At 57.7% G+C, this 23,983-nt stretch overlaps 1 protein-coding gene across 2 annotated transcripts; it reads right to left on the reverse strand.

The window, feature by feature from the left end:
* Nucleotides 1-2,332: 2,332 nt before the first annotated feature.
* On the reverse strand, nucleotides 2,333-23,160 carry LOC103606469 (myosin regulatory light chain 10). 2 transcript variants are annotated; one of them, XM_008591059.1, is made up of 6 exons: nucleotides 23,119-23,160; nucleotides 10,765-10,976; nucleotides 7,389-7,481; nucleotides 6,861-6,936; nucleotides 5,898-6,002; nucleotides 2,333-2,415 (listed from the first exon to the last, which is right to left on the reverse strand). In XM_008591059.1, the coding sequence occupies exons 3-6, from the start codon at nucleotides 7,422-7,424 to the stop codon at nucleotides 2,333-2,335; spliced, it is 300 nt and encodes a 99-aa protein (XP_008589281.1). In that variant the 5' UTR covers nucleotides 7,425-7,481; nucleotides 10,765-10,976; nucleotides 23,119-23,160. The 2 variants fall into 2 exon arrangements, with proteins under 2 accessions (XP_008589281.1, XP_008589282.1); XM_008591060.1 differs by lacking the exons at nucleotides 10,765-10,976; nucleotides 23,119-23,160 and adding an exon at nucleotides 8,464-8,629.
* Between the last annotated feature and the right edge of the window lie 823 nt (nucleotides 23,161-23,983).

Here is a 23,983-nt window from a genome sequence, read left to right on the forward strand (position 1 = left end):
AGGCCTGCCCACATCTCGTTTGCTCCTCTCAGCCCTGGGAAGTCAGTACCATGATCCCTCTTTTACCCAGGGGGATACTGAGGCTCGGGAGGGGTTATGAATTGCTGGATGTTCCAGAGCAAGCCAGTGGCAGGGTGGGGCCTGTTCCCCTGGTGGTCCAGGAGAGCAGCTGCCCACAGCAACCAGAGCTGCCTGGGGCTGGGGAGCAGCCAGAGTGGGGTGTGGCCACTGCATTTGGGTCTGGAAGAGAGGGACTGAAGCCCCCTCGAGCTCACAGGACCCTGAAGAGCTCCAGGGGGCTCAGCGGGCGGGGGTGGGGTCTGAGGGCTGAGGACCCAGGGCCCTCTTGCGCCAGCAGCGGCAGGCCCCACTAAAGACCAACACACATTTTCCATTATTTATGTTACTGCAGGACAGTCACAGTTTCCGACTCTCCAGGCTGGGGACTTTTCACAGACTCTGTTTCCACCAGAGCCTCTGCTGTGGCCTGTCTGGCCCCAGACACATCTTTCAGGTCCCATGTCCTGGGGCGGTGCCTCTAGTTCCCAAATTCGGTCCCCCCAAAGGGTTCCTCCCAGCACTGTCCTCATGCCGGTNGGGCTGGGGAGAAGCCAGAGTGGGGTGTGGCCACTGCATTTGGGTCTGGAAGAGAGGGACTGAAGCCCCCTCGAGCTCACAGGACCCTGAAGAGCTCCAGGGGGCTCAGCGGGCGGGGGTGGGGTCTGAGGGCTGAGGACCCAGGGCCCTCTTGCGCCAGCAGCGGCAGGCCCCACTAAAGACCAACACACATTTTCCATTATTTATGTTACTGCAGGACAGTCCCCGTTTCCGACTCTACAGGCTGGGGACTTTCCACAGACTCTGTTTCCACCAGAGCCTCTGCTGTGGCCTGTCTGGCCCCAGACACATCTTTCAGGTCCCATGTCCTGGGGCGGTGCCTCTAGTTCCCAAATTCGGTCCCCCCAAAGGGTTCCTCCCAGCACTGTCCTCATGCCGGTGGCAGTAAAGATGTGTGACAGTAGAGGGGTTGGTCTAGGCCACTCCAGGGGGTGCCCCTGGCGACTCCCCTGGTCCCCAAGATGAAGATAGAACGACCCCAATGGAGAGTGAAAAAGAACAGTCTGCAGCCTGGAGAAACCCCTGCAGCTCCCCCCACTCAGTGGAGGGTGGGACTCCCCATCTGAGAACGTGGGAGACGTGACAGACCCTCCCCGCCTCCACCCCCGCGGCCCTGTCCACCCTCCCTTCACATGTGTGGACACTGAGAGGCGCTAAACTACCCTCAGAACCCGAGGGCCTGAAGCGTCACAGTAGCTGGTCAGAAAGCCAGTGCCTGGGAAGCAAATCTCACCTGCCCAGGGTCCCCCCAGGGCCCCCCCAGGCCCAGCAAGGAGCTCAGAGTCAGATCAGCCCCCAGGTCCCTGGGCAGGCTGCTGCTCCCCTGCCAGCCCCCAGCCCCGCCCCTTGGCCCTCTGCCCCTGTGCCTATAGCAGGCCATCGGAGATAGAGCCCCCAACTCCACAGTGCCAGCCCAGGGCCACCTCCCCCTCACGCATCCCAAGCTGAGCTGCTCACCTTCCCCAACCCTTGCCCCCACCTTGCCCGAGGTGGGGTCCCACCTCCACCCAGGCATCCACCTGGGCTCTGGCTGACATCTGGCTTAGTCCTCTCCCCAGACCCAGTCTCCCATCGGTGCTGGCCTCTGGCTCTTTGCTTACCCCTCCGCCCCGCTCCATCCCCATGGCCACTGTCCTCCTGGGAGCTGCAACCCTCTCCTCTCCTCCTCCAGGCTGGCCTCAGCGCTGTCCATGCCTAACTCCTTCTCGGGCTCACCCATGCTTCCAGGACCCGGGGTTGGTGAGCCGCCCCCTGCCACCCTGCCTGCGTCTCATTGCTCAGTCCCCCCACCCACCTCTGCCCACCCCCCAGCTGCAACCGGCGCCCCCTCTCTGAGCTGCGCACTCGGTTGTGGCCATCACTCTCTCTGTTCCCGCATCTAGAATGCTGCTCTCGCCCCAGCCCAGGCCACCCACAAGCATCCTTCAAGGTCCACCTTTGCCCTCCCCCACCCCTGCCACCAAGTGACCCCCCACTCCCTGTCCACTTCCACACACATAGAGAGATGGGGACACTGAGGCCCAGAGAGGGGAAGGGACGTCAAGAGATGCTGAGCAGGGCTGGGCAGCAGCCTCCTGGCTCCTGCCAGACTCTGCCCCAGCCTAGCTGAGTTCTGGGTGGGAGAGGAAACTGGACCATCACCCCCCCAACCCCACCCCAGCTCGTTTATCACCTGAGTCTTTGGGGAGAGAAAAACCCAAGGAGGGCAGGGGACTTACACATCAGCCTTGACGAAGCCTTTGCCTTCAGTGTCGAACACCTTGAAGGCATGGAGAATGGTCTCCTCTGGGTCCGTGCCTAGAAGCAGCACACACAGGGCAGCGAGAGTGGCAGGGTGCAGAGGGCCCCACAGAGACAGGCGTCAGGCTGGGCAGGGGTGGGGGCAGGTCCCATGGTCCCCTGCAGAGGGGTCCCCACAGGCAGCTGTGAGGAGCTTCCTCTTCAACGTTCACTCCACAGCGAGGGCCAAGGCCACGTGAGCACCAGCAAGGAGGGCTCAGAGACAAGCAACGGTGTTAATAGACAAGGGCGCTGCGTGCACGCGGTTGTGAACAACCTGCACGAGCGTACATGGAGACCCTGCCTATGCATGTACCATGTCCTTAACCTTCCTGGCAATTGTCCCTATCTACAGATGAAGAAACTGAGGCTCGGAGAGGTTAAGTGACTTGTCCAAGGTCTTGCAGCTGATGCTGCCGCATGATCAGTGAGGTCGGGAGGGGCATCAGCTCTGGGGCTCGCTGGTTTCCCAAGCTGTGCCCAAAACGCTGTGAGTGGAGGAAAAAGAGTTCTACACTGGGGGTGGGGGGACCAAAGGCTGGGCTCAGACAGTGGCATTGGTGGGGTCTGCAAGACTGTCCCCATCAGAGGCAGGGCAGTCGGGCCAACAGGCAAAGGGAGGTTGGCGGCAGAGCAGTTCTGGTTTTATCACTTTCATAGTTTGGGGGAAGATGTCATTAGAAGACATGATTCTAATACCCATGATGGGATTGAATACCGAGCCTCCTCGTTGTACTGATGGGGAAACTGAGGCCCGGAGAGAGGAAGCATCTGGCCCAGGGTGACTGAGCCTGGCACATGCTGGCCCTGCAGGCCTGGAGCTCCTGGAAGACAGAGATGTAGGTATGCTGTGGGCAGGGTGGCAGGGAGCCGGTGTTCCCGGCCCAGAGGCTCAGCCCAGGATCCGGCTGGGGCTGGGTCCAGGCCCTCACAGTGGGGATTGGGGGCAGCTCCAGGCCGTTGAGGGCTGAGCAGCCAAAGGATCGTGATGGAGGCTGGTGTGGGGTGTCTGCCTCTGGGGCCACAGCCTGCCAGGTTTCAATGATTAGCTGAAAATTATTCCTGATGTCTTTGAAGAAGCCTCGGTGCTGGGGCAGGTTTGTGACCGGCTCCAGCCCACCCTCCTGAAGACAATGCACATGGACTTGGTTAGCTCAGGCCGAGCTGCAGGACACTCACCACGGCCCCACTGTTCCCTGTCACGGGTGTCTGGGAGGCTGGGCGGGCCATCCTCCCCTCCCTCCCTCCTCCCCAGAGAGCGCCTCTGCTCTGGGGACTGCAAACCTCGTAAAATGGGCAGCAGAGTGGCTGCTCCCCCCATCGTTGTTGGGGACCTCATGACAAAGTCTCCTCGTCCCAATTAGCAGGATGAGGCGGTGTCTGCCCCAACTCCCTGCCCTCCCGGCTCCTGTCCCCTACCGCTGGCCTCTCTTGTAGGCTGGGACAAGTCTGCATGACAGGCTCAGCTGGAGCCCCCGTCCCGGCGCCCTGCAAAAATGAGAAAAAGCTGCTGCCCTGCAGCCTGCAGCAGGCCCTGGGTCACAGTTCCAGCTCAGCCACAGACTGACACAAACTGGAGGCCTCAATCTCCCATCTGTAAACCAGTTTGAGGCCCACCATGAGCTGAGAAAGAGCCCTGTCCCCTTCTCCTGAGCACCCCTGGATGGTCTCACTGTTTCCTGCTCTTAAAAGCAGGGTCCCCTCAGCTCACCCCCGACACACACACCACCAGCATGGGAGATGCCTGTTGCCTTGTCACCTGGGCCAGGCCCTGTGCTGTCCACCCTGGCAGACCCGAAGGCCGTTTCCCCAGGCCCTCCCACTGGCCTCCAACCAGTTTCCCTCTATCATGTTCCTCTGGATGAAAGACCGAGGCTGCTCATCTGCTGCCATTAAAGTCGCTGGCTGGAGTCCCACGTGTCTTTCCCACAGTGCACGGCCCCTGCCCCAGCCTCCTGCACTTCTAAACAGTTCCGGGAGGTGGCATGGTCCTGGGAATCACCCCTAACAGATGCCTGGAGGTGGTCCAAAGCCTGCCCCAGATGAGGGTGCCTGCCCTCTCCCGTCCTCAGTTTCCTCATCTCTAACACCCAGGTCCGTCATCAACCTCCTTCTAGGTGTAGTCAGCCAGGACATTGTGCGAGGAGGCTACTGGCCTCTCCCGTGGGTCACGGCCCATGAGAGAATTGATAACCCACCCAGGAAAATCTGTGATATTCAATAGGACTGCTCTATAGTGGTTGAATGGTGGCCCCCCAAAAGATACCCCCACGAGAGCCTGTGGATGTCCCTTATTCAGATAAAGGGACTTGCAGATGGGAGCTGAAGATTTTGAGAATGAGAAGATCATCCTGGATTATCCAGCTAGGCCCTAAATCCAATGACAAGTGTCCTTATAAGAGGGAGGCAGAGGGAGATTAGACAGGAGAGGGGGGGCCTTGTGACCTCGGGTACAGAGGCGCGAAGCGGCCCCTGGAAGCGGAAGATGCAAATTGCGGGTTGTCCCCGGGAGCTTCAGGCAGCTCAGCCCAGCCTGGACTTCAGACGCCCAGACTCCAGAGCCATGAGAATTCATTTCTGCTGTTTGAGCCACCAAGTTTGTGGTGATTTGTTACAGCAGCCTCGGGAAACTAATATACCTCCATTTTACAGATGCAAAACTGAGAACAGGATGCAGATGAGCCTGTTCAAGGCCACCTTGGGGGTCTCCAGGAGGCCAGGTCTTGACCCCAGACCTAGCTGAGGGAGGGAGGCCAAGGCAGGACACCAGGCAGGGGTGGCCTGAGGGCGGGTGACAACAACACCCGCCTCCCAGGCTGGCTCTTCCTTCTGACCATGGAGACCTCAAGTTCAGGGGACGTCATTAAAGGGGCCAGGAGAGAAAGGGGACAGAGATGGCCCCCACCCCTGCCCCAGGCCTGATGCAGGTCTCAGGAGAGTACAATGGTTAGAGCCAGGGGTCGGGGTTGCAGCTGCATCCTGGCACTTGTTTGCAGGGGTACGTGGGGCAGATGTCACAACCTAAGCCTGAGACACCTCATTCATGAGTGAGACTCCCTGGGGGCTGCGGTGGCTACAGAATAAGACCAGTGAAGTAACCTGTCCAGCTCCGGGCTTGGCCAAAGTAGCTTTTGGAGCCACCCAGCCCCCTTTTCCCGTCTTCCCCATCAGCAAGGAACAATGAAGCAGAACAGACCAAATGAGCCCACAGGAAGGGAGGTGGGTGGGACTAGGGGAGCAAGGTGGGGGGCACCGGCCTGACGTGGGCAAAGTGCTCCCAAGGCAGGTTTTTATAGTTAACTCCATCTGCAGTGCAGAGGTAGAAACTGAGGCAGGCCCTGGAAGGTGTGTGCACCCAGGGTTCGTGTCGGGGGCCACACCTTGCTCCCAGCTATGGTGAGTGTGCCAGGGTGGGGGTGGGGGATAGGTCCGCACAAAGGACCCCGCCAGCCCACACCCACCCCTACCCTGTCCCCAGAGCCCCTTGGAGCCCGACTCACCCTTCAGCTTCTCCCCAAACATGGTCAGGAAGACGGTGAAGTTGATGGGCCCGGGAGCCTCCTTCACCATGGCCTCCAGCTCCTCGTTCTTGACGTTGATGCGGCCTGGGGGACGAGACCCAGGAGCTTAATGGGGCTAGAGGAGATCCCATCTGCAGCAGCCCCGGAGAGCAGCGCTCGGGACCATCGAGGGTCCTGCAGAGTCTCCCAGCTCCACTGTCGCCCCCGACCCCCACTCAGCCCCAGGGCCCTGCCCACCTGTTGGGAGACCCTGTGGGGGAGCATTCAGCCCACGGTCAGCACCGGGCTGCCCCAGCCTCACCCCTGCCCCCTGTCTCCACCTCAGCCTCCCCGGAAAGGAGAGCAACTCGGTCCTTATCCCCATATTACAGATGAGGAAACTGGGGCACAGAGAAGCTGCAGCTGAAGTGCACAGGGGCTGACGGCCTGGGCCTCGGGGCTCATGTGCCCTAGGAGGGCGGCAGCGGGCTGCTTGGAGGTGGGGACTCTGGGAGTCCCCGTGGTCCCAGCAGACACTCAGATTCTCAGGCACTCAAGGCTCAGGCCAGAGATGACTTTGTTATGCCCCCCTCCCCCACCTCAACCCCCCCATGGTGCTTTAAGGCCTTTCACTGGTCTCTTAGAGGGTGCAAAAGCCTCCCTGGAAGTGGAAACTTCCCTGCCCCCAGCTTCTCCCCCTGCTCTTTCTGCCCCTCACCACACCCAGCCCGCCTACGCCCGGCCTTTACACGGGCACCCTGCCCTTGAAATTCCCTCCTCTTCCACGGCCATGTCCTCCTCCAACACCAGGAACCTTCCCTGACCTTCCAGGCAGCAGCTGACCCACCTCTGCACCCCCCAAGCACCCAAGCCCCTCATGCCGCCAGCTGCCCTCTCTTTCAGGGTGGCCTGGACTCGGCTCCTCCCCAAGCCTCAAACTGCCCTGGCTGCTGGGTCACCCACCCAGAGCAGCAAAGGTGTCCCTCAGGTCCTCCTTGTCGATGAAGCCATCCCGGTTCTGGTCCATGATGGTGAAGGCCTAGCAGAGACACAGGCACTGAGCAGCTGCCCTCCCGCCCATGCCCAGCCACACCCCCCGGGCGCCCTCCCCCAAGGGCCACCCTCCTGCCAACTGCTGCTGGAGGAACCTCAGCGCAGCCCCTCTGGCCCCCCAGCTCCCCAGCTTAGCAGGAACAGCAGCGTGGGAGTTGTGGTCAGTCCTCTCCGAGCTCCTGCTGTATTCACGCTGCAGGGCTCCAGACCCACTCCATCATTTCAGGGTCTCAGCAGCCCCAGTTTCCAGAGAGGAAAACTGAGGCCCAGAGAGAGAATGGCCTTACTCCAGGTTCTGAGGCATGCCATGGTGGCCTCAAAGAATAATGACAACATCACCAGCCCCAGGCGACTGAGCACTGACCCTGTGTCAGGCCCCTAATTGATTTTCGTGAGCTCTGTTAACCTTCCTAGTGGCCCCATGGGCAGCTGACCAACCTCTTTAAACTCCTGGATCTGGGACTGATCAAACATGGAGAAGACGTTGGAGCTGGCTGCGCCTTCTGCTCTTTTCCGGGCTCTTCTTGGTGCCTGCGAGATACCAGATGAGGCCTCGCAGTGGTCCCTTCCTCATGAGGTCACCCCGCCATGCCTCATCTCCCACAGCTTTGCAGTCCTGAATGACAACGCCCCCCCAGGGACCTTTCCCTGAGCAGCCATCATTAGAGCCCCTGGCGCAGTGAGTCCCAGAACTGGCTCTTTTTTTTTTTTTTTTTTCTTTTTGTCTTTTTTCGTGACCGGCAGTGGATCGCAACCCTCAGTGTTGCGCCAGTACCGGACTGGGACCGGCAACGGGATCGCAACCCTCGGTGTTGCGCCCGCACCTTGCTCAGCCAGTGAGCAGGAACCGGTCTGTATGTGGGATCCGAACCCTCGGCGGGAGCGCCGCTGCGCTCCCAAGCGGCGCACTGTAGCAGTGCGCCACCGGGCGGCCCAGAACTGGCTCTTGATGGGGGAAAAGAAGGGCGTGGGCTCTGCGAGGGGAGAGGTGCATGGAGGGCCCAGATGTGGGCCCCACCCCAGCCCTGTCTGCACCAGCCTCTCTGCCAAGACCTCGTCTACCCCCCAGCCTGGGCTCCCCCCACCCCATCCCCAGTGCCTGTGTGGTCTCCCCTCCCCCACTCACTCCTGTCCCCCCCACCCCCGCACTCTCCCCCACTTCCTGGGCCCACATCAGGAACAGCAGTGCCCGCCTGACTTATAATTAGCTTTTACTGGGTGCTTTGTCTCCACTAATCCTTTGAAAGGGGGCTGGCAGGGCAGCTGGGACATTATGATGCTGTAAAACCTCTGTAATATTTATAAATCCCTTTAGACATCATAAAGAAAAGAATTTCCCCGCAGAGTTCATCTCCCATAATTACATATACATTTCCCTCTGATTAATAAAAAATGATCACTTCCGTCTGTGGGATATTCTGCCCTTCTCCCTCAGACCTGCCCTCGGCCCCGGCGTCCTCCACCCCGGCCTCAGCCCAGCCTTTCCTGGCCCCCTTGCTGCAGGTTGCCTTACTGTGTTCCTGAGCTCTGCAAGGGAGGAGGGAACGTTTTCTCTGACTGCACAAGGGGGACCCTGGCTGGGCTTCTGATCTCCCAACCAGGGCTCTTTGCAGCCCAGCTGTCTTGGAAATTCCCTTTTATAAACGGGTCCCTGAAATATAAAATTCTTCTGAAAGGAACACCCCAGGGAAGAAGGGGGTCACTCAGACCTGGGTTTAAATCCTGGCTTTGCTGCTCATAGCCTCTGTGATGTTAAGAAATTCGCTTGCCCTCTCTGAGCCTCAGTTTCCCCATTTATAAAACCAAGAGAACGCCTACCTCAAATGCCTGCTGACATTTATTAGACACCTGCTGACCTCCACTCAGGCCCTGTGCCCAGTCCTAGGGGACCCAGCGCTGAGTCAGGCCCCATCCTTGTCCCCAAAGAGCTCACAGTCCAGCTGGAGATGGGCAATCAGCAGAGGGGGGAAGGCAGGCACTGAGGACACAGAGGAGCCCCGCACCACTCGCTACTCGGTGGCAAGCTGAGACTTGATGGCTGAGTCAGAATTCTCAGGCCAAAAAGGACTGATGAGGGCGGCTGAGGCTCAGGTATGAAACATCAGCAAGACTGAGAGCCTGCGGGGAGACCAGGGGCTGGAGCTCGGGGGCAGCAAAGGGCAGCCCCATGCAGCCTACAGGACAAGAGCAAAGACAGGAAGGACCCACAGCTCCTGAGCAGCCACGCTGCCCCGAATACCAACCCCCGACCCTCCAACAGGACCCACGTCCTCTCAGCCAGAGCAGAGCCCCAACCCCTGCTGCAAAGCACCAAGCCTGGCCCCCCACCCCTCTCTTCTTCCCTCCACCCCTCTCTTCCTCGTCCCCTCACTGTCACCTCGGCAGCCCCCACCAAGTCCAGGAAGGCGGAGACTCACATCAGGACCCAGATGAATGGACTGGCCACTCATTAAGGGGAGCCCAGGTCAGACCGGGGACAACATCAGGTCAAGGTCAAGAATGTCAGCGAAAGGAGCAAGGTCAAGGTCAGAGTGAGTTCAGGCATGAAGTCAAGGTCAGAATCACAAATTAAGTCAAGGTCATGGGATGAGGTCAGAGTTGAGGAATGAGGTCAGGATTGAGGTCAGGGTTGGGAGGGTGACCCTCATGGGTGGGAGGGAGGGGACCGCAGTACTGAAGCCTCAGTGGAGCTCCCTGGGGAGGAGACACAGGTGCAGGGAAGGCGGCCGTGGAGGGAGGCAGGGCAGCCCCAGCCTACCATGGTCTGGACGCTCCCTCGCTGCAGCAGGGCTGGGGCAGCCCAGGGCAAGCTCGTTAAATAGTGCTCCTCCCGGGCTGGCAACACTCCAGGTCCAGACAACAGTTTGGAAGGTGACAAAAGACAGGATGGGGGCCTCCCTGCCAGGCATCTGCCTTGGGCCTTTCAGAGTGGGTGGGGTTGTGGGATCCTTGAGCAAAAAACACGGCGCTCCCTCGCTGCAGCAGGGCTGGGGCAGCCCAGGGCAAGCTCGTTAAATAGTGCTCCTCCCGGGCTGGCAACACTCCAGGTCCAGACAACAGTTTGGAAGGTGACAAAAGACAGGATGGGGACCTCCCTGCCAGGCATCTGCCTTGAGCCTTTCAGAGTGGGTGGGGTTGTGGGATCCTTGGGCAAAAACCACGAATCCAGAGACCGCCTAAGCCACCAGGATCTCCGCGAGCTCTCAGCCAACTATTTTCTCCATGGACAGGGGACCAAGGCCCAGGAAGAGGCATCTGGCCAAGGACACACAGTAAGTTGAGGTCTGCCACCAGTTGGGAAGGCTTGGCTTCAGGCTCTGGAGGGTCAGGGAGAGGTCTCTGAGGCAGGGCCACCCACACCAGCTGATGACACTCAGACTGTAATGTGGCTAGACCTCTTGATCTGTGTGACTCTGGGTTGGGACACCATCCTTTAGGAGGCTCAGTCCTCTCATAGGATCAGTAGAGAGGACAAGACATCCCCTGGTTTGCTTGTGGAGAGGGTGCCTGCATCAGCCTGGCCTGCAGGATCCCCCCATCCAACACGCCTATTGCTCTGTGGTTAGCATTCCCTCCATTACCCCAGCCTGGGGGGCCCTGGGGACATTAAAAATGCCCCAAGTGTTGAGAAAGCAAAGAGACAAACAAAAGAGAAATGGAGTGACCCTGAGGAGGAAGTGAAAGCCGGACCTCCATCACACCCTCGCCTCACACACACTCCAGAGGGATGAGGCCCGTCCCCACCAGGCCTGGCCCGCACGGGAACTCTCCAGTAGATATGCCAGACAGTGCCCACACCTGCCCCTGGTGGTACCTGCGTGTCCAGTGCAGCCCTGGCAGCCCCGGCTCAGCCTCGATGGCAGCCCCCGTCCATCTGAGCAGCTGGACCTGCCACATCTGGTCGGCTGCCAGGGCCGGCAGTGCTGGCTTCAAGCCGGAAGCCCACCAGTCCCCGGAGCTGGAGAGCTTAACTGTCCCCAGAGCTGGCCTGGGGCCTGGAGGCCCCAGGACAGCTGATCCCCTGCCCTGGGGGAAGGAAGTGTGATAATCAGAAGAGGAGCTAACATGTAGAAACACAGAAGGTCAGGCTGTTACAACGCGTGTATCTTCACAGTCAGTCCTTACCCCATTTTCCATGAGAAGAAACTAAAGCACACATGGGGTAAGTCACTCATCCAAGGCCAGTAAGAGATGGTACCAGAATGTGAGCCCCGCTTTCTAGTGGTTCCAGAAGGAAGCTTCCAGAAGCTTCTGCCCATTCAAACGCTCCCCTCCCGCTGCTCCTCTCCCAGTCGTCCCTAACTACAGCCAACTCTGACCAGCCCCTCTGACGTCCCTGAGCACCTGTGCTGGAGCCCTCCCCTCAGAGCTAGAGCTGGGGCCAGGCCCTGCTATGCCAACCCCTGACAAGGCTCCTCTCCTGGCGTCCCCCCAGGGGGACTGGCCACACGCTCCGCAGGTGTTCAGCAGGCCAGGGTGAAGGGGAACCTGGCTCTGGGCATAGGATCCCTGGATTCCAGTCCCCAACCCCCTCGACCTGCTGTGGGAGATAGGCTGTGTGACCACGGCAGGTGTCTGCCCCTTTCTGGGCCTGTGCAGTGAGACAGGTGGCTGCCGTCTGCACCAGCTGAGGGGTGCAGTCTTTCCTTGCCCAGCTTGTGAGTGGCCCGGGGGCCTCCTGGCTCTGGGCTTGCTGAGTGGGGACAGAGGAAGCCATCTGTGCTGTATGACTCCTGATCGGCCTGCTTCCTGCCTCTGGCTTCCTGCTGGCCCGAGGCCTCCTCCTGCAGGGGCCAATGCCCTAAGCTCTTGCCTCCAGGGACAGCTACCTAGGACCACGGAGGGGCTCCTGGAAGCCCAGAACAGTCCTGAGCCAACGGGAGCTGCCCAGTCTGCCCGCAGGAGGTAAAGAGAAGAGAGAATCAGGGCGATCACAGCAGGGGCAGGGGCTGGGAAGGAGGGTACACCAGGGGGCTTTGGGGAAAGACAGACCTTCCCTTAATTGTCCTCAAAATCTCAGTCATCCCACCTGGTAATTAGAGAGTTGATGGATGTGAGAGACAGTCTCCCGTGGGGGAAGAGAGAGAAAGAGGGTAACGGGCTGGAAGTCAGGGTCTGCCTGAAACAGTCCCCGTTGGTGGGGGCCTGGCCCGACCACTGGCCCCAGTCAGCTCTGGCCCATCAGGAGCCTTAATAGTCTCCTCAGCACGGCTGCAGGATGGTGGGGGCTGTGCTCATCCCCAGTCAGGACAGAGATGGAATAAGAGATGGGGGCAGGGGCAGGCAAATGGTGCTCCGTGGCTTTGGGCATTTTCTGTGGACCCAGCTGTTCTCTGTCCTTGGGCCATGGGGGTCTAAGGGGAGCCATGGTGCAGCGCCCGCCCCCACCATTGGCATGGGTGTCACTGTGCCTATCATACATTCTGGAGGTGATGTGTCTCTTGGCTCAGTCTCTTGTCACAGATAACCATGTCCTCTGCCAGTGACTGGACAGGATTTGTGGCCACAGTTTGTAAGCACTTATTGTGTTCCAGGCACAGTGTTAAAATCCCACAACAAACTTGCCAAGCAAAAATGACTGCTCCACATGACAGGTGAAGAAATGGAGGCCACAGGGAAAGTCAGTGATGTGTGTGAGGTCACAGAGATGCAGGCCCAGCAGCACTCGGACCAGTTCTATCTGATTCCAAATTCACGCACTAGTCTTCCCACGGCCCCCAGAGACTGTGGCTGTGCTGCTGGTCCCTGCAGATCATGTTTAAGTCTCACCATGTTGGTTATTACTTATTGCTACCTAAAGAATCACCCCCAAAGCAGAGTGGGCTACTCACAGGTTCTCTGGGTCAGAAATTCAGAAAAGGCATGTGAGCACGGTTTGTCATAACATCTAGAACCTCAGCTGGGAAGGCTCTGAGGCTGGGGGGAAGGGATGGCCAGCATGGGAACCCTCTGAAGGCTGATCACTCCCATGTTTGGCTCTTCCATGTGGCCTCTCCATGTGCCTCGGGCTTCCTTACAACATGGCGGCCTCATGGTAGACTTGCCACACAGTGGCTTGGGCCTCCAGCACAAATGTCCCAGCAAATAAGGGGAAAGCTCCATGACTTTCAGGACCTAAACTCAGAAGTCACACAGTGACACTTCTACCCCACTCTCTTGGTTGAAGCAGTCACAAGAGCCTGCCCAGTGGCAAGGAAAGATGACGTAGACACCGCCTCTCAATGGGAAGAGCATTGAGGAGTTTACAGACACATTTCACAACCACTACTCCCACCCAGCGTAGGCTCAGGGAGGCTCAGAAAGTGGCTGAGGTCACAGGCCTGGTAGGTAGAACTGGAATTCAGATCCAGGCCTGAGGAACACTATCCCACAGCCACATATGCGAGTCCAGGGTGGGACAGTCTGGCAGGTGGTGGCTGTCTGTCCATAGCCAGGAAGGCGCCTGAGTTTGGAAAAGGGCCTGAGAAGAGAAGGGAGAGGTCAGGCCCCTTCTCCTGCTGAGAACAAGCTTCAGAGTAGACCCAGCCCCCTCTGACCCGGCCTGGACTGGGGACATCCCCTCTGAAACTTGGTGTCCTGCTCTTCCCTTTCTTGAGTCCCTGAACCAAGCCCTGAGCAAGAGGGGAGGTTGCTGCCTTGTCCTGCCTCTCTGTGAGGACAGCTGTGGACACCGAGGCTCAGCGAGGTGAAGGGCCTCACAGCAACAAGGGGTGGCGGGCTGTGCCTCCCCTGCCCACTGTGACTGGGGGGAGGGGGAGGGGCTGTGGGTTCTAGGGTCCACGCATTCCCCAAGTCCAGGTTGGTGTTTCTGTGGGGGCTCAGAGCAGAAGAGAATGCTGGGGTGGAGGAGGATGAGGGGCCTGCCTGGAGGAGGGGCGGGGGTGCTGGGCTGTGCTGATGGTGGAGGTTCAGCCCCCAGTTCCCTTTCTTTCCCCCAAGAGCCAGTTGGACCCATCCCACTGGCCAGCTGAGGAAATTGAGGCCTGGAGGGTCTGTTCAAGGTGCCACCACACTTCCAGCCAGGACCTTGCCTATCCCGTCCCCTAAGGGATACCTGGGAGCCAAACAGCTGGGAAGTCCGGTGGGCTGTCCCCCAATCTTGGGGCATCCCTGACGCAGATGCAGGTGGTGGCTCAGGCAGTGCCCAGTCTCAGGCCCTCCCGGGGCCTGGAGGCTGCCAGACAGGCCCAGTTTGCTGCTACTGGGTGCTTTATGCTGCTCGGGACCTCCGCACACTGTCTCCTGCAAGCCAGGCCAGCAGCAAATGAGCACACTGTAATAATGCCAAAGCACGTCCTGCTGCCTGGCCTCAGACCCTGGCTCTGAGCAGGATCCGTCAGAGACTGGGCCTGCAAGGTGAGCCGTTGTTAACCCTCACCCTGAACACAAGTAGNGCCCGAGGCCTCCTCCTGCAGGGGCCAATGCCCTAAGCTCTTGCCTCCAGGGACAGCTACCCAGGACCACGGAGGGGCTCCTGGAAGCCCAGAACAGTCCTGAACCAGTGGGAGCTGCCCAGCTTGCCCGGAGGAGGTGAAGGGAAGAGAGAATCAGGGCGATCACAGCAGGGCTTAGCAGCGCTTAGCAAACCTGTCCCCACATTTCCTTCCCTGTCCTCCTTCTCTTATGAAGACAGGAAGAGCGTCTGGTGGAGACAGTGGAAAGCCCGGGGTGAAATGGTTGGGTAGCATTTGTCCCTGGGGAGGGGAGTGTGGGGAAGGGGGGAGGGTGCAGAGACCTGAGAAGGAGGAGCTGTGGCTTCTGTCCTTGCTGTGGAAGCTGAGCTCAGCCACACACAGACCTTCAGTCTTCCCCATCTGAGAAATGGTTCCAGCAACCCAGACCCCTTGAAGCTGCCATCGGGCAGCCTAGTGCCATTGGAAGGGGAGGTCCCCCCCACAGAAGGAGTCCCTGACAAAACTCATAGGCTCTCTAACCTGCAGTTCCCTTGCAGCCGAATGGGGTCCCACTGTTTGACTGAACTGACCATAGGGCAAAGGCCAGTTCCTGGTGTCAGGGACACTCCCAAAGGATCTCTGCTCCCAGCCAGGGAATTCATGGGAGCAGGTAGCCTCTGGAACTGGGATTCCAGGTCTGCCCAGGGTTGAGTCAGAGGAATACTTAGCCCCTTGCAAGGAGCACACCCCCTTCCCAGAGGTAACCTGATGTCCTGGGAGTGACCAAGCCAGGCTGGGAGCTTGGAAAAGGACCAGTTGCCTTTGGACACAGCCACCTCCTTGCAGGGTGACAGCTGTCACTCAGATCACACCAGAGCAAGCTGGGGTAGGTGACCACCACTTTCAACCCCCACCCCCAACCTCTCACCTCTAATTCCTCAGGGTCAGCAGGCTGTCCCCAGCCCCCAAACCCCAAGCCCTTGGTCCCTGTCCTGGCCAGCCACCACCTTGACCTCCACTGTTCTCCAAACACTTCCCGAAATCCCCTTCCTCCAAGCTTTGCCAGGCTCGCTCCATTATCACTTCCCCACCCTCCTGCCTGCCTCAGGTCACCTCTCACCTCCCCCCACCCCAAGGCTTCCCTCCCCTCCCCTCCCCCACCGGAATCATTGTCTCTGCTCTTCTGAGCAGGATCACCTGCCTTTGCCTTGGCCTTAGGGCCTTACCACCCAGGACCCTTGGCCTCCACCACCTGGCCTCCTAGGAACACAGAGAGGCCTCAGAATTGCAGCTCTGAGAGCCCCCACCCAGGCTCTCACACAAGCCCTGTTTGCTTTTCCCCCCCGCAATGGCTCCTAGAGGCTTGTTGGTACACAGCCTTCCACGTGGGGGAATCACTGTTGGAGACTTTCCGGCCAGCAGGACTCAGAGTCCCAGTGGAATCCATCGGCCTGAGTCAGCCTCCAGATGCTGAGTGTCCCTTGCAGCCTCCCATCAAGTGGCCCTGGCTTGTGCACCAGCTGTGACAGGGAGCTCACCCCTTCCCACGTGGATCTCAAAGGCAGCTCAAATTGGCAAATGCTCGTTGGTGGTCTACTGTGGCCTTACACCAGGTGCTCTGAGAGACTAGGAACTCTCCTTGACGGTCCCCGAGAGGCAACCTCAGAGGCAAAGTGTTCCCAGACCTGGCTGGGAGACTCCCTCTGCTCTGGTGCAGGGTGACTCCAGGCCACTAGGCAGACATATCCCACCCCTTTCTCCTCCTCCCAGCCACCCAGCCTGCAGCTAATTTTACAGCAGGACGCTGTGACCACAGGCCCCTTGAACAGGGGGCTCTCACATGCTTCTCAGAGACAACACATTTGCCAGCCCACTGGGCCGGAGCTATAAAATGGGCAAGAGGCATTCTGGAGACATTCTTCTTAGTTTTAAAGTTTCCGTTGTCTTCTCTAAGTGGCTCCAAATTAGAGGAAGTCTCCAGACAGGGGCAAGGGCTGGGGAGGAGGGTACACCAGGGGGCTTTGGGGAAAGACAGACCTCCCCTTAATTGTCCTCAAAATCTCAGTCATCCCACCTGGTAATTAGAGAGATGTGAGAGACAGTATCCCATGGGGGAAGAGAGAGAAAGAGGGTAACGGGCTGGAAGTCAGGGTCTGCCTGAAACAGTCCCCATTGGTGGGGGCCCGGCCCGGCCGCTGGCCCCAGTCAGCTCTGGCCCATCAGGAGCCTTAATAGTCTCCTCAGCACGGCTGCAGGATGGTGGGGGCTGTGCTCATCCCCAGTCAGGACAGAGATGGAATAAGAGATGGGGGCAGGGGCAGGCAAATGGTGATCCGTGGCTTTGGACATTTTCTGTGGACCCAGCTGCTCTCTGTCCTTGGGCCATGGGGGTCTGAGGGGAGCCATGGTGCAGCACCCGCCTCCGCCACGGGTATGGGAGCCACCGTGCCTACTGCACATTCTGGAGGAGATGTGTCTCTTGGCTCAGTCTCTTGTCACAGGCAGCCGTGTCCTCTGTGACCGGACAGGATTTATGGCCACAGTTTGTAAGCACCTACCATGTTCCAGGCACAGCATTAAAAATCCCACAACAAACTTGCCGAGCAAAAACGACCGCTCCACATGACAGGTGAAAAAACGGAGGCCACAGGAAAAGTCAGTGATGTGTGTGAGGTCACAGAGATGCAGGCCCAGCAGGACTCGGACCGGTTCTATCTGATTCCAAATTCACGCACTAGTCTTCCCACGGCCCCCAGAGACTGTGGCTGTGCTGCTGGTCCCTGCAGATCACGTTTAAGTCTCACCATGTTGGTTATTACTTATTGCTACCTAAAGAATCACCCCCAAAGCAGAGTGGGCTGCTCACAGGTTCTCTGGGTCAGAAATTCAGAAAAGGCACATGAGCATGGTTTGTCATAACGTCTAGAACCTCAGCTGGGAAGCCTCTGAGGCTGGGGGGAAGGGATGGCCAGCATGCGAACCCTCTGAAGGCTGATCGCTCCCATGTTTGGCTCTTCCATGTGGCCTCTCCATGTGCCTCGGGCTTCCTTACAACATGGCGGCCTCACGGTAGACTTGCCACACAGTGGCTCGGGCCTCCAGCACAAATGTCCCAGCAAATAAGGGGAAAGCTCCATGACTTTTGTGACCTAAGCTCAGAATTCAGAAGTCACACAGTGACACTTCTACCCCACTCTCTTGGTTGAAGCAGTCACAAGAGCCTGCCCAGTGACAAGGAAAGATGACGTAGACACCGCCTCTCAATGGGAAGAGCATTGAGGAGTTTACAGACACATTTCACAACCACTACTCCCACCCAGCGTAGGCTCAGGGAGGCTCAGAAAGTGGCTGAGGTCACAGGCCTGGTAGGTAGAACTGGAATTCAGATCCAGGCCTGAGGAACACTATCCCACAGCCACATATGCGAGTCTAGGGTGGGACAGTATGGCAGGTGGTGGCTGTCTGTCCACAGCCAGGAAGGCGCCTGAGTTTGGAAAAGGGCCTGAGAAGAGAAGGGAGAGGTCAGGCCCCTTCTCCTGCTGAGAACAAGCTTCAGAGTAGACCCAGCCCCCTCTGACCCGGCCTGGACTGGGGACATCCCCTCTGAAACTTGGTGTCCTGCTCTTCCCTTTCTTGAGTCCCTGAACCAAGCCCTGAGCAAGAGGGGAGGTTGCTGCCTTGTCCTGCCTCTCTGTGAGGACAGCTGTGGACACCGAGGCTCAGCGAGGTGAAGGGCCTCACAGCAACAAGGGGTGGCGGGCTGTGCCTCCCCTGCCCACTGTGACTGGGGGGAGGGGGAGGGGCTGTGGGTTCTAGGGTCCACGCATTCCCCAAGTCCAGGTTGGTGTTTCTGTGGGGGCTCAGAGCAGAAGAGAATGCTGGGGTGGAGGAGGATGAGGGGCCTGCCTGGAGGAGGGGCGGGGGTGCTGGGCTGTGCTGATGGTGGAGGTTCAGCCCCCAGTTCCCTTTCTTTCCCCCAAGAGCCAGTTGGACCCATCCCACTGGCCAGCTGAGGAAACTGAGGCCTGGAGGGTCTGTTCAAGGTGCCACCACACTTCCAGCCAGGACCTTGCCTATCCCATCCCCTAAGGGATACCTGGGAGCCAAACAGCTGGGAAGTCCGGTGGGCTGTCCCCCAATCTTGGGGCATCCCTGACGCAGATGCAGGTGGTGGCTCAGGCAGTGCCCAGTCTCAGGCCCTCCCGGGGCCTGGAGGCTGCCAGACAGGCCCAGTTTGCTGCTACTGGGTGCTTTATGCTGCTCGGGACCTCCGCACACTGTCTCCTGCAAGCCGGGCCAGCAGCAAATGAGCACACTGTAATAATGCCAAAGCACGTCCTGCTGCCCGGCCTCAGACCCTGGCTCTGAGCAGGGTCCGTCAGAGACTGGGCCTGCAAGGTGAGCCGTTGTTAACCCTCACCCTGAACACAAGTAGAACACAACTGGTGCTTATAATGAGATACCTGTCCTGTCTGGTCATTGGCAGAGAACACGGATGTCTGTGATAAGGTCCCCTGCCCCAATTTCAAGGCCACATGGCCGACTATCCTGGGCCCAGCAGACAGGTGGGCAATTAAGCCCCTGCCCTTCCAGATGCCCTTCCCAGCCCCAAACACAGGCCCCAGAACACACAGGTACTCTAGCATCGATGTCTGTGGATGGGGTCTTCGAGCTGGTTCCTTCCACAGACACTGGCTGGCTCACTTAGGCCAGGTCCTGCACTGTGGCCCTGAATGGCAGGCGGCGTCCTCCCCCCCCCCCATATGAGTAAATGTGACTAATAAACTGCCACCTGTTCCATCTGTCCCGTGTCAGGTGTCAGGCATTCAGCCATATCATGCTACTTAGGACGAGGGATCCCTCCTTTGCCAATGGGGTGAATTGATGTGATCAGAATACCCATGATTGCTTCCACCAATGGCATTGGAGTAGAAGTGACCATGGGCCAGTTCCACATCTAGGCTTTCACAGGCCGCCTCTGTCTCCTGCCCTTTCGCACTGCGCCACGCATGGGACACGCTGCTCCCCAGCCCGCGGCCCAGAAAGAGCAGCCCGGGCGGCCCGCGGCCGCTCGGCTCGCGGCAGGGCTTCCCGCCCAGCTCCGTTCGAGCTGCTTCAGCCTTCTGCTGTCACGAGCAGAGCTGCCTGGACGTGCTTTCACGTTTCTCTGTGATGGTGCACGTGGGCAAGAGCTTCCCTTGGGAATACGGCCAGAAGTAGAAACACACATCAGCTTCACAAGGTAGCGTCAAATTGCCCTTCCAGGTGTCTGCACCAGTTTCACTGTCCCCGGCCGCCCGCGAGGTCCCGTCGATCTCGTCCTCTCCGGCACCTGCTGTCGCTTGTCCGCTCCAGCCAGTTCAGGGAATCTAAGCGGTATTTCGTGAGGTCAAGGGTAGAACCGTGTCCTCCCTCAGACAGATACGTTGGAGGGTGTGTTGGTGGTACGTGGTGACCGGAGTTGCCTTCCCAGATATGTGGGCGTCCTAACCCCCCGCACCTCAGCATGTGACCTTATGTGGAGGAAGGGTCTTTACAGAGGTGGTCAAGTTAAGACGAGGTCCATTGGGAGGTCCCTAATGCAGTACGATTGGTGTCCTTATGAAAAGGGGAAATTTGGACACAGACATGCACGTACAGGGAAGAGGATGTGAAGACACAGAAAGAAACCATCGGCAAGACATGAGGCCACCAAAAGCCAGGAGAGAAGCAGGGACAGTCTCCCTCACAGCTTCTAGAAGGAACCAAACTTGCCACACCTTGATCTCCGACTTCTGGCCCCCACAACTGTGAGACAATACACTTCTGTTGTTTAAACCGCGTAGTCTATGGCACGTCGCAGGAGCAGCCCCTGGAAACTCAGACACAGTGGTCTTCACCTGCGTCTATCTGTCTCCTAGTGACGTTGAGCAGGTCTTCCCACGTTTATTGGTCTTATTTTTAATTCTTCTATGAAATGCCTGTTCTGATCTTTTGACTTTTTTGTTGTTGTTGTTGTATTTTTTTTTTCTTTCTGGCTATTTTTCTATTGGATTTTTTTCTTCTTGATTTACAGAAATTACTTATTTATGCTTGATAGCGAGCCTTTGGTATTTGCACCCAGTTTGTAGCTTGTCTTTTTACTTTCTCTAGTATGTTGTCTGGTGAGTAGTTCTCCATTTTAATGTAACCAAATTTCTCGATCTTTTCTTTGATGTTTGGTATTTCTTGTGCCTTCTTTATTAATAGCAAACAACATCAGCAACTGGATATTAAACGTTCTACAGCAGGGGTAAGTTGAATGATGTCCAATTCACACGATGAAATACTATACTGCAGTTGAATATTTATGACATTAAACATTAAAGGGTGTTAACATTATAATAAGTAAAAATGGCAAATGATCGATATTATGCAAGATTCTATTTTTTTTTTTTAATGTGTCGGGATGAACTGAAACCTCCCCACCTTTCATTAGACCCAGACTTAGAATAAAAATCAATCTAATTCGAGCTGAAGCCATCTCTGCAGGGAAAAAAAGAGCCCTTTACTGCTAGAGAGGGTTCTATTGCAGTACTGGCCAGGGTCCCACCAGCAGACCTACTGTTCCAAAGGGGACAAGGCCAAAGCCATCCTGGCGAAGGAAGCAGAGTCACTTTGATTTGAAATTGGCCTGTGTCGCTTCTGAGCAAGAAATGGTGGAAGTCGGGCTCACTTTGGTGAGATGTGCTTAGCTCTTGTCCGTATGGGAGAAGTCCCTGCAGCTCTCCGTGGGAGGGTCCTGAGCTGGGCCTGGGGCGTCCCTCTTTGTTTCCAGGAAGGCACCAGAATGGGTGGAGGGGAGGGGAGGGGGATGGGGAGGCTCAAATTTCTCTATCAGAGGTTAGGAACAGCAATCTGTTGGAAGGCAGGACTTCAAGATATGCACTAAAGTTACATTTGTTTAACAAATGCCCTAATTTTTTATTTGTTGTCTATTTCAAGGGGCTGGGGTGGGGAGCACCTACAGAGATTGGAGGTGGGAGTTAAAGACCCCCTACGCCATCACTCGTGCCGTGTCTTGTCTACAGCTAAGGGGACTGGGGATTTCTTTCCCCAGCAGGAGGGAGGAATATCCAAGATGGGATGTATCAGACAGAGGGGCTTAAGGAGGGTCTGCAGGGGAGAAAGGGGAACAGGAAGAGTCTCCCCACCTCCCCGCCCCACCTCAGAAACAGGCACATTGTGTGTTCTCAAGGAAGCCTCCAAGGTCACACTCCCCTGGGTGACCTCGGGGTGCTCATGCTATGGGGAGCCTGCAAGGCGCCATAATGAACCAGGGGACTATTTGAAGTACCTGCACCTTCTAAGGATTCAGCTTAACAAGCTGGGTGCTGCGGGCACCTGGATGAAAGACGCTGTATAAAGACATGATATAATCACCAATTAAAGCTAGTTTTCTTAGAAACAGGAAGGTCCATTTGCCAAGAGTAAACAGTGGGGGCAAGCCCTGCCCGGGCATGGGAACTGACGGTCGGGAAAGTCGATCTGGGTGGGCGCAGAAGCCAGCGTGAGTCAGAGCTCCGGGTTGAGTGAGGTCAGATTTCACCCCACCCAAGGGCGAATGGTCAGCAAAGACAGCAGCAGGGGCCCCATGAGGCTGGACACCCCCTTCTGCCCTCCACCCTGCCTAGAAGGAAGGAAGGAATTACTAGACCAGCCTAGATGGAGAGGGCCACTTGGTCTAACTAAGAAACACCCCCATATCCTCTGCAGGATGTAGCCTCTAGGAAGAGACAAACAAGGGGGAGTTGGCCCTATAACTCCCTTTTCATTAATTCCACAAATGTCCATTGAGCGCCCCCTAAGTGACACTGGGAGCTGGCACGACATCAGTGGACAAGAGATGAGCGTGTCGGCCCTCGGAGGGCTCACCTTTATTGGAAAAGCTTTCGCAGAGGCTCACGATGGGCCAGACACCGAGTTGAGTGCTTTACCTGGGCTGGCTCATTTTATCCTCAACACAACCCTAGAAAATGATCTATCAGGTTCCCCATTTACAGATGTGCACGCTGAGCCTCAGAAGATACTAAGTGACTTCCCCAGACCCAGCTGGTAGACAGGAAGCTGGGATGCAACCCTGGGCTGGCTCCAGGCCATGACCTGGTGACCACTGCACTGCCCTGCCCCTCCCTGTGTCCCACGGCGTCTGCCTGCCTGCAGCTTGGAGGCTGGTAAACGAGGCCCTCCCTCCTTCCTCAGCATCCACCCCAGAGGGGCAGCCTCACTTGCAGGCTTCAGGTGGACCGCAGACCTCCAGTGGGCCCCAGACTACTCCCCAGCCTGTGCCTCTCTCCTGGAGACCCTGACAGCTGATCTGGAGCCAGGCCCACCCTCGCTGCCCGCACTGACCTCACCGTCCTTCCTGCCTCCCCATCGCTGCAAACCATCCATTCAACCTTCCAGGCCAGGGAGCTGGGATCAGCTTCAAGTCCTCCTGCTCCCCACTCCCCGCATGCACTGGCAGGCAGGCAGCAGAGGCTGTATCTCAGATGGGCCAGTCAGGGCCTGGGCTAGGATCCAGCATCCCAGAGCAGATCCAAGAAGAGACAGCTCCACTCCCCACCTGCTCTGGCTTTTGTCACCTGCTGGCCAATTCCTGGTTAGGAGGAAATTTCCTCATCAACTGTAGTGTCCTTAGCAATGGAAACAAGTCTTATAACACTCCTCAAGTGTACAGACATAGCCCAGTTTCCCAAAGTCACATGGCGCTTGGAGATGGATGGGGTCAGCATTGCACAAAGGAAGTGACCTACGTGTCCTGGTGCCTCCCTCCTATGCGCCAGTCACCATGCTGAGTGGACCTTGGACCTTAGCTATGCCAGCGTCCTTCGTCCAGACGAGGAACTTGACCCTCAAGGAATGTAAGCACTGCCAGAGGAGAGAGACAGCTACATCGGAGATAGACGTTGACTCCTGGATTCGTTTTCTATTGCCACATAAAACATAACTAAAATTTAGTGACTTAAAACAACACACACATTTACTGTCTCCCTCAGTTGGCTGCCGTTTGGCCTTCTCTGCCATAACTATTTACTTCATCAGGCCAGTCACAAGGGTCTCTCTCCTGCTAAGCTGGAGTCTTAGGGACCGTAGCCTAGCTAAGGGAGTGACATCCCAGCACTTTGTCATGTTCTATTATTTCATCCACACTCACAGGGAAGGGATTACACAAAAGCGTGGGCAGCAGGAGGTGGGAATCACTGGGGTCACCTTAGTGTCTGTGCTCGATATGCCCTGGAGGGATGACACTGCCCCAGCCTGGTGGGACTGTCACAGGTCAGGCTTCCAGAAGCAGACACTAAGACCGATTCTGGGGTGCGAGAGGCTTATTAGGGGTCATGCCCATACAGGGAACAGGACGAGCAGGGCTGGGCAGAGGGAGAGGATGAGCTGTGATGCGGGCCTGAGGACTCCCCGGCCAACCCTGCAGGAAGCTGTGGAGAGAGTACCGTTAGCGTGGTCCCCTCCTTCCTCAGCATCCACCCCAGAGGGGCAGCCTCACTTGCCGGCTTCAGGTGGACCGCAGACCTCCAGTGGGCCCCAGACTACTCCCCAGCCTGTGCCTCTCTCCTGGAGAACCTCACAGCTGATCTGGAGCCAGGCCCACCCTCGCTGCCC

The sequence above is a fragment of the Galeopterus variegatus genome, unplaced genomic scaffold (assembly GCF_000696425.1).
Source record: "Galeopterus variegatus unplaced genomic scaffold, G_variegatus-3.0.2 Scaffold6603, whole genome shotgun sequence".
NCBI lineage: Eukaryota > Metazoa > Chordata > Mammalia > Dermoptera > Cynocephalidae > Galeopterus > Galeopterus variegatus.

What these genes read in the sequence shown, in the direction of transcription:
- LOC103606469 (XM_008591059.1), bottom strand. Translation starts at nt 7,424, where the DNA reads ATGTTTGATCAGTCCCAGATCCAGGAGTTTAAAGAG. An exon ending in AGATCCAGGAGTTTAAAGAG is followed by an intron (nt 6,937 to 7,388) that starts GTTGGTCAGCTG and finishes TGTCTCTGCTAG; the next exon opens with GCCTTCACCATCATGGACCA. An exon ending in GGACACCTTTGCTGCTCTGG is followed by an intron (nt 6,003 to 6,860) that starts GTGGGTGACCCA and finishes CTCGTCCCCCAG; the next exon opens with GCCGCATCAACGTCAAGAAC.